Source organism: Aspergillus fischeri, genomic scaffold (genome assembly GCF_000149645.3).
Source record: "Aspergillus fischeri NRRL 181 1099437636265 genomic scaffold, whole genome shotgun sequence".
Lineage (NCBI taxonomy): Eukaryota > Fungi > Ascomycota > Eurotiomycetes > Eurotiales > Aspergillaceae > Aspergillus > Aspergillus fischeri.
Genome location: NW_001509761.1, coordinates 839,917 through 848,774, shown reverse-complemented (window position 1 = coordinate 848,774; position 8,858 = coordinate 839,917). Strand labels below are relative to the sequence as shown.

The 8,858-nt window shown below is 53.6% G+C and overlaps 5 protein-coding genes across 5 annotated transcripts, besides 1 other annotated feature; 3 read left to right on the top strand and 2 right to left on the bottom strand.

The window, feature by feature from the left end:
* Positions 1 to 108: 108 nt before the first annotated feature.
* On the bottom strand, positions 109 to 924 carry NFIA_003730 (uncharacterized protein; the record flags this gene model as incomplete). The annotated part of the gene is made up of 1 exon (XM_001258913.1): positions 109 to 924. The coding sequence occupies one exon, from the start codon at positions 922 to 924 to the stop codon at positions 109 to 111; it is 816 nt and encodes a 271-aa protein (XP_001258914.1).
* Positions 925 to 1,317: 393 nt separating this feature from the next.
* Positions 1,318 to 2,343, top strand: NFIA_003720 (isopenicillin N synthase family dioxygenase; the record flags this gene model as incomplete). The annotated part of the gene is made up of 1 exon (XM_001258912.1): positions 1,318 to 2,343. The coding sequence occupies one exon, from the start codon at positions 1,318 to 1,320 to the stop codon at positions 2,341 to 2,343; it is 1,026 nt and encodes a 341-aa protein (XP_001258913.1).
* Positions 2,344 to 3,046: 703 nt separating this feature from the next.
* Positions 3,047 to 3,826, top strand: NFIA_003710 (O-methyltransferase; the record flags this gene model as incomplete). The annotated part of the gene is made up of 3 exons (XM_001258911.1): positions 3,047 to 3,209; positions 3,271 to 3,585; positions 3,639 to 3,826. 3 exons carry the CDS (start codon positions 3,047 to 3,049, stop codon positions 3,824 to 3,826), a joined length of 666 nt encoding a protein of 221 aa, XP_001258912.1.
* A 436-nt stretch (positions 3,827 to 4,262) lies between these two features.
* NFIA_003700 (D-isomer specific 2-hydroxyacid dehydrogenase family protein) lies at positions 4,263 to 5,363 on the top strand (the record flags this gene model as incomplete). Its single annotated transcript, XM_001258910.1, has 2 exons — positions 4,263 to 4,552; positions 4,622 to 5,363. The coding sequence occupies 2 exons, from the start codon at positions 4,263 to 4,265 to the stop codon at positions 5,361 to 5,363; spliced, it is 1,032 nt and encodes a 343-aa protein (XP_001258911.1).
* Positions 5,364 to 5,439: 76 nt separating this feature from the next.
* NFIA_003690 (Zn(II)2Cys6 transcription factor domain-containing protein) lies at positions 5,440 to 7,212 on the bottom strand (the record flags this gene model as incomplete). The annotated part of the gene is made up of 1 exon (XM_001258909.1): positions 5,440 to 7,212. The coding sequence occupies one exon, from the start codon at positions 7,210 to 7,212 to the stop codon at positions 5,440 to 5,442; it is 1,773 nt and encodes a 590-aa protein (XP_001258910.1).
* Positions 7,161 to 7,185: a microsatellite.
* Positions 7,213 to 8,858: the final 1,646 nt, after the last annotated feature.

Sequence of the window (8,858 nt, the reverse complement as noted above, 5' to 3'; positions counted from 1 at the left end):
CAAACAAACCGGGCCGCGGCGCAGCACCATATCTCCAAGATTTGCACAACATGGGTGCAGTATTCAAAAGACAGCAGTTGTGAGACGTCATGATTTATACTTTTATTCCTATGGCTGGTTGTAGGTATACGCTGTTGCGCTAGCTGCAAGATTACGTATCTCCTCCACGACCACCTGCACATCCTTAAGCTTCAGCGGTACTTGATGCGCCCCATCCCACTCTACCAAACGCCTGCTCCGCGAGTCGCAAAAGTCCTCAAATAGGCTCCGGTGGAGCTCTAAGCCCTTGTCGTTGAGACCGTGCACATGCAGGGTGGGAATACTCAGAATGTGTCCATTGCCGTAGAAACTGCGCTTGTCGCTGTCCCTCCTGGGCCAGTCCGTAATTTGCGACGCATCTGGGAGGGTCCGATCCGGCCACAGGTCGGGATCCAAAGAAACAAGAGGCGCTCGGCCTGCCAGAAGAATGCCGAATTGAAATTTGAACCAGTCGTCTTGCTCGAGGACTTGGTGTCGAAGTTGTTGTCTATACAGGATGCTAGCGGCTACTTTCGCGCCCTGACTGAAGCCCAATATGCCGACCCATTCGCCAGTTGCGCCCGCTCGAGTATCAGTAGCCATGGCATCCATCAACGCCCCATCGATTTGCTCAATTATGAAGTTGGGGTGCGCATGAGGCTGGTCAGGTAGCCAGCGAAGCCAGCGACGAAACGGGCCCCATCCGCCGTAGGCCTGCGTGACATCGGGGCCCGCTTGAGACTCGAATGGTGCTTCAGCAAAGACGAGGCGGTATTCCGACTTTAACTGCGCAACAATTCCGCGACATTGGGCGCGGAAAATACGTGCGTTGGTTCCTCCGCCATGGAGGCAAAGTATGCGAGGGAGATGGCGTGTATGCTGGTCGGGCGCCGGCCCTGAATGCATCGTGCCTGTGAAGGTATAATTGAGGGACTTGAGTCTTCTGACTATGCTACGCTCATTTTCTTTGTCGCATTTATGAACAATATCCGCAGAAAGACGTTCTAGGATCCGCTTCCTCAATCGGGAAACCAACAAAGCAACGGCCCAATATGAAGAGCATCTCCTGCACGGGGATGCAGCTGTGCCTTCACTAATGTCCCGACCGAAACGACCCGAAGTCCTGCCAAAAAGGGCAAATGGACTGAGGTTGTGGTGATATAGGATAACGGATAGAGAGAATATTTAGCAATAGCTTTATCACACGAGTGACCCCATTGATCAATTTTGCTCCTCTCCGCCAATTCTCCAAGTAGACTTCTCCCTAGTCATTCTGATAACGATTGTCTCTCGGAAATAATGCCTTCCGTCCAAGATCTGCCAGGCTTTTACTTGCCCCTCATAGACATTACGCCGTTCCGTGAGAATCCCAAGAGCGATGCCGCTCAGCAAGTTATTGATGATGTCCGGCGAGCATGTCGATCGACGGGTTTCTTCCAAATGAAAGGCCACGGGGTGTCCCTAGAGCTGCAAAAGCGCGTGTTTGAAGCCTCGGCCAAATTCTTTGCTCTTCCTGCAAAGGAGAAACTTCGGCTTGATGCGAGGAAGAACCCTGGTTTTCGAGGCTACGATGTCATGGGCTCACAGTCCTACGAGACGGAGGAAGAAGAAGAAGAAGACGGAATCTTGCGAGACGTCAAGGAGGGGTTTTTCATCTCCAAAGACATGCCCATGGATCACCCTCGTGTCATCCAGGGCCGTTTCCTGGAAGGCCCCAATGTCTGGCCGTCGTCTGACCTTCTTCCGGTCGCCGACTTTCGCTCTGTCACCGAAGAATACTATTCCGAGATGCTGCGGGTCTCCCGCATCGTTTTTGACCTCCTCGCCGCCACCCTGCCCTGTGGATCGCACTGCTTCGACGATCTACAGGCCAACGACCCCATGTGGCTCCTTCGCCTGCTGCACTACCCGCCCACACCAGGTTCGCAGGGAACAGCCAAGATGCAGCTTGGTGCCGGCGAGCACACCGATTTTGGCGCCATCACCCTGCTGGTTCAGGACGAGCATCCCGGGCTCCAGGTGAAAGACTACAAGACGGACCAGTGGGTTGGCGTGCCGCCCAACCCAGATGTCTATATTGTCAACCTGGGCGACGTTATGTCGCTGCTCACAGGAGGCGAGTATCGCAGCAGCCTCCATCGCGTTTGGAACAAGAGCAGCGACGACAGGTATAGTATTGTATTCTTCTTTGATGGTAACCTAGATACCAAGCTAAAGCCTCTCGACGGGCTTCCGGTGCAAGCACAGTCTTCCGCTGAGATCTTGACTGTGGAAGAACATGTTAGATATCGCATGACGGGTAGCTATAGTATTGTAAAGAACTAGCACGAGCAATAAATGATTTGATTATGAATATCCAACTGCGGCCAAGGTACACTATTTTCGTCCTTTCCTGTAATCAAATCTTATGCGAATGACATCGATTCAGTCACCTCTGGCCAGTGAATAATCCAGACCGTATTACCACCACTTAAGGAAGCGTATCCGGTTTCCGAGGATCTTCGCCCCCCCCCCCCCCCCCGTCGCCCTGCCAAATGCGCCGCGGCCACTTTTGTAGATCCCCTGCAGCGAATCCCGCGTTTCATATGAAAGCCACCGAGAAACTCCAAGTTTCCTGCCAGCGCCGTGGCATGAACGAACCGTCCCATATCGCTCGGTGGACAAAATAAGGAGCCGCAAAAATCATCTTTGTAGGGGAGAGAATGGCGCGGGCTGCAGGCTACTTTTGGGATTCCGAGCTCCCTTCTCGTGTAGTAATTGAGGCAGCAGTCAGTAAATGAAAGTTATCAGTGTTGCTAAGATGAAAAGTATATGAGACTCGACCTTTAAGCTCAGATGTGAGATTACAACGACTACATTGCCAATATTGGATTTTATTCGCTGCAAAGAATCAGCACACAACCCCCAAACTACCGCCAAAATGATGAACAGCGTTTTACCGTTTACTGTACGTCGCCTTGTTGGAAGTTGTCTTGCCACCGGGCAATGTAACTAATCCCGGTCCATCTCATAGATCGAGCAGGCAGCCATGGCGACAGAGTACTGCCAGAGCTTCACTGACGGCATCAGCCCAGGCATGCAAGAGGTCTGGGAGTGGACGCGCGACAACTTTGACGATGCTGACAAGATGTCGTCGCTGCTTCAGGGCGCGACTAACAAATTCCTTGCCCAGATTTTGCAGCCAAAGAAAAGTACGCGCGAAAGGCTTTTTGGTCGTTTGCGAAGAAAGTAAATTTAACATCTTTTTCTTAGTTTTGGAAATCGGCAGCTACTCTGGTTTCAGCGCCCTCGCGTGGTATGAGGCAACCACCAAGCAAAAGGCTGAGATTATCACTCTCGAGATTGAGCAGCGCATGATTGATGCTACCAAGCGAACAATCGAGCGCAACAACATGCAGGACCGCGTCACCCTGCTCGAAGGGCCTGCCCAAGACACGCTCAAGACCCTCCAGGGAAGCTTTGACATTGTCTTTGTCGACGCCGACAAGGAAGGCTACGAGGGCTACGTCCGCACCGTCCTGGATAGGAAGTTGTTGTCTCCCAATGGCATCATCATCTGCGACAATGGTAAGTTCAGCAATTGGAAAGCACATGACATGACTGAGCTGATGCGTGCATAGTCTTTTCTCGCGGTCTTGCCATTGACACCAACGCTGGCCCCCATCTCCGTAAGGATCTTGTCCCCTACTGGATCGAGTGCGGCAAGGCCATGCGCAAGCTCAACGAGTTCTGCAAGAACGACTCCCGCATTGACTCGCTCGTTTTGCCGCTGTACGATGGCATGTCGATTCTCAAGTGGAAGCAGTGAGCACATGCACGCGTGGCGGCTGGAAGGATTGGCGTGGATCGCACAGATGTTGCAATATAGAAATAAAATTTGACAGATATTCTGGATTTGTGATGATTGCTCTCTAAAACCGCTTGGTGGAAGGAAATTGTAATCGCAGTAGATGCGTTCAAACTCTCGTGGAGACTTGTGCACGTAAGGCACCGCCGCCTCCCGCGGCGCATTCTATGCATCGGTCACATTTAATAGCAGGCTTCGGCCCATTACTAAAAGACGAAAAGACTAACAAAAAGCAAATGGCATCTGGTTAACTCTGCATCTTGTGGCGTTGACAAAAACTAGCAGTAGATAACCTCAGCGATCAACCTCAGTGATACCGACAATGGCATCTTCTTTTCTTCCTCTGAACGCTGGACGTCCAGCCAGCAAGCTCTGCAACGATGTTCTTCTACTCCAAATGCCCATTGAAGTTCCAGCGGAGTGGAAGAAAAAGATCGAATTCAAATATCCGGGGATCGAAATACGGTCCAGGGTTCTGCGGTTGGAGCTAGGTCTGGAGGCAAACAAGATCGAGCCGGAGCTCTGGAAGGGCGTCACACTGGCGTGCCTCTATCTGACGCACCCGGAAGAACTCATGTCCAATGTGCGTTTTATACAGCTGACCTCGGCTGGCGTGGATCGATGGATCCATCACGAGAGGTACAAGTCTCCGGACGTTGCAATCAGCACTGCGAGTGGCATACACTGGTAAGCAACCTTCCCAAGACCTATTTTTGCCTTCTTAATCACTTGTCTCACATCAATGTTTCTACTTAGCCCTCAAATTGCAGAGTGGGTCATGTCGACGTGGATTATGAGAAATCACAACCTCCTGCGCCACATTGAATCCCAAAAAGAGGCCACTTGGTCAACTGTCAGAGCCGAGACCAGAGACTCTGCAGGAATGCGTGTGGGCATTCTTGGATATGGGTCCGTCGGGCGTCAGTGTGCCCGTCTCGCCACGGCAATGGGGATGGAGGTGTACGCCTTCACGCGAACGCCATACACCGCAGATAAGAAAGCCAAGAGCGACCACTACAGCGTCCCGGGCATGGGAGACCCGCAGGGCGAACTGCCCTCCAGGTGGTTCCACGGCGAGTCCAAAGACGCCGTCAACGAGTTCCTGCGCCAGGACCTGGACATCCTGGTGCTCTGTCTGCCGCTGACCACGGCGACCGAGTATCTGCTCGGGGCGGAGCAATTCGATATATTGGCGCAGGGCACAAAGCGAACGTTCGTCTCCAATGTTGCGCGGGGCAAGCTGATACGCACGGAGGCCCTGGTCGATGCACTGCACAAGGGCAAAATTCGGGGCGCGGCTGTGGACGTGACGGATCCCGAGCCCCTGCCTGAATCGCATCCGTTGTTTAGCGCCCCCAATGTGGTGATCACGCCCCATGTGAGCTGGCAGAGTGTGAATAACTGGAATAGAATGCTGGATATTCTGGAGATCAATCTGGACCGCTTGGATAAGGGTGAAGAGCTTATTAACGTCCCGGACAGAAAGCTAGGCTATTGACATCACGGTCATAGACACTGGAAGTTATATTGTCAGATAGATGGAGTAAAAACATTATATTGTGTGATACCACCATTCAAAAGAAGGACCATTGGGACAAGTATGAAAAAGCACAACAGAATGGACCATCGCCATGGCCGAAGGCACTGTTACAACGTGCCGTTCTCGTCGGTTGCCAGAAGTAGTCTGGCGCGCAGAAAATACGCCCTCTCTTGTAGATATCATCTGCCTTCTGTCGGGATATCATGCAATTCACGCCCTTCATTATTGTATCCGCCATCTTTTCAAGCTCAGCAAGTATGGAGAGCACATTGTCAATGTAGTCCAAAACAAGGCGCTGCAGAAAGCTCGCCTTGACCACATCATCTACGAGGAAGCTGCCGACAACAAGAGATTGCTCGGTCCAGGGAAACTGGCGCAGTCTCCGAGAGCTTGTGTCATCAGACTTCTCGTGGGGGAATCGAGAAGACGGCAGACGCGAATGCGACACGAGGTGTCGTCGCGGGGCGGCGGCGGCGACGACGGCGGCCGTTGCGGTCGACGAACTTCGATTGTGGTAGCCATTGGCGCTGCCTGAGCTGTCTTTGTGTTGCCTTTGCTGCTTCTCAAAGAGAGACAGTAAGCTGTCGAGGGACATGTATATAATCATGAGCAAGTTTTGATTACTGGGCATCTCCGTGCAGTGCCCGCAGTCAAGTGCCATGCGTACTTTGTGCTGGAGCTCACGGTCAATGCACAGCAGGCCGTCCAGCTGCATGGCCTCTGCCGGGGACAGGTCAAAGTCGCCCAGCTTGATCAGCAACCCGGAGAGGGCCTTGTAGCAGGTTCCGTCCTGCGAGCACGGCCTATTGCTAGCGCGCTCTCGCGTGCCGGAGCCGACGCCGACGCTCCCGGTGCGTGCGCCCGAGAGTGATGATGTGTGGTGGCTGGACGAGGCTGTGGTCGGAGCCGACGGGGGCGGGCTAGCCAGTCCCGTCTCGGCAATTGCCTCAGAGACGCTGCTGATTGGCATGGCAGTCGACATGGCGGTCGACAGGGCGCCAAGACCGCTCAGGAGAGTCGTCTGTGGCTTGTTTTGGGCTCGATGCGCGCAGCCTCTCGGTTCGTGGGGATCGAATGCGGTGGAGGGGGACGAGAGCACTGAGCCCAGCGTGAGATGGCCCATCTCGTCCGTTTCTGAGCCGGTCATAGCGGTCGGGCCGATAGCTCCCTGGCTGTAATCCATTGCCAGGTCTGACATGGCCGGCACCGCCCACATGCCCATATCCAGGTCCAGATCCATATCCAAGGCGGAGAAGTCACTGGCACTGACGCCCATGTGCAGATTTGCCATGGACAGCGCAGGATTCTGGGTTGGGTCTTGGGATACAGCGTTGTCCATGGGATGCCCGGCAAGTATTGCACCGCCTGGTGCGGCTGAAGATGCCGCCAATTCCGTCGGAGGCTGTTGCAGCCGTACTGGCGAACAGGTCGTCGGCACGTCATTGGCGGCGATGGCGTCCTGCGGTGGATGGTGACGGTAACAGGTGCGATCGGGCGAGGCTTCCCGGGTGATAATATCGCGGGGAGAGCGATTTTGTGATGAATTTGTAGTCGACGACCGGTTCGAAGTGGCCTTTTCACGCTGCGCGGCAGCATTGTTGTCGCTGTTCTTGGGCGGGCGCCCCGTCCTCCTCAGTGGGCTGTATACGCACTGGACGCCGCTCTGGCTGCACCGCCAGCACGAAGGCTTGCCTCGACTACATCGTACTTTGGACAGCTGGCAGTTATCACATGCTGTACGTAGCTTGGGGCCATTTGTTGTTGTTGTTGTCGTTGTCGTGGTCTTTGATTGTGCTAAATCGCTCATGGCAGTTTTAACGGCAGACACTGGCTCTGCCTCTGGCTCTCGAGGCAAATCGTCAATGAGGGAACCAGGCAGCAGGCATTTTGATCTCTTATTCAGGTGGGGGATAGGCAGCACAACGGGCGTGCGGAGTAGACAAGTTTAGTAATTGCAGCGACGAGTGATATTGTTCTGACTAAACTGGAAAAAACAAGACTGTGTCGATACGGGGACGACTCCGTGCATTAGCTGATGTGTGAACACGAAGTTTTCTTATCAATTCTGTAGAGATCGCGATTTCAAACGAATAATGGCTGAATTGCACCATCTTACCCCTTTGAGGGCTCCTAATCAGCCGCCTTGCATATCGTGTATATAGAGGTGTGTAGTGTAAGTTGTCCATACGCATCAAGTCTTTCCCAGCCTGGTGCACCTTCGCCCTTGCGGCCTGCGCATTGCAGGAAAATCACAGGATGAAACGGTGCAAATGGAGTATTTGAATGGGTCTTTGTTTCGTGCATCAAATTTGCTTCTGAAACTTCCACGGCCCGCAATCATTGGCACCAGGACGGGGCTGGATAGCTTGGGGGAATGTCCGGCGACATAGGGGCGAGACTTCAATTTCGATTGAGAGACCCGGCCAACGACTGTGTCGGTATAATGTGAGTGAAGTGTTTGATTTGCCATGGCTCGCCTCGGCACGCGCGGAAGGGAACCAGATAAGACTCAGGCGGCTCAAGCCGATTGACCCTGGCAGTCCCCCTGTTCATTCCTGCGCGGTGGGAGGACATGATTAGGTGATAGTGCCGCGTTTCACTGCAGATCCGGCCCGGGGTGCACGTCCTTCCCTGCCCACTTGCCGGGGTCCGGCGCTGGCTTGCAAGTGTAGAGAGGTACTGGCAGGGCCATCTCACATACCCTGCACGTCACAGCTTCGAGGATCGCTTTCTTCCCTCATTTGGCGCTGAGAATTCTGGTCCTCGTGCCATGGACTCAACTAAGGCTTGATGTAGGCCTTGCAGAAATCCCCCAACGCTGTGCCTGGGCTGTAAAGCTTTGTTTCTTTTTTCTGCCCCGCTAACTAACCCGTGGAGGCCACGTTCTAAACGTGCCAAACGGTGGTCTGGGCGTGAAAATCATTTAGGGCTGGATATAAGATACCAAGCCATCTGGACGAGCTCTGGCTGACTACTCAGGAATTGAATCCAGCGCGGATGGATTCGTCTGTCCTGTCGTCTGATCCATTTCTGACAGCCTTGTCCTTTGTGGCCTCGACACAATGGTCGAACTCGAACCGCGAGGATTGCTCCGGGTACTACCTGCACGGCAATGTGATCGGTGACTTCGCCACCCAACTGTTATGCCCGGGCGAATTCGGTCGATTGCCGTCCGCTTGGGGTATAATATGACGAGTCGGAGACGATTATCAACGCGTGGCCCCCAAAGTCTTGAATGCTGTCTTTTGCCCCAAAAGTACAAAAACATTTGGGGTCAAACTAGGGTAGCCTGCATAGAATGACTCGTCCCCATGTTGGTGGCGGCATGTAATTAGCCAGCAGCCCTTTGGTGGTCTCCATCCTTGGCCGTCTTCACTCGCCAGTTGACCCCATTGGTGCTTTGGGCGAAGCAGGTCAGAAATTAGTTATTTCAAGCAATGCCGCTAGTCGACA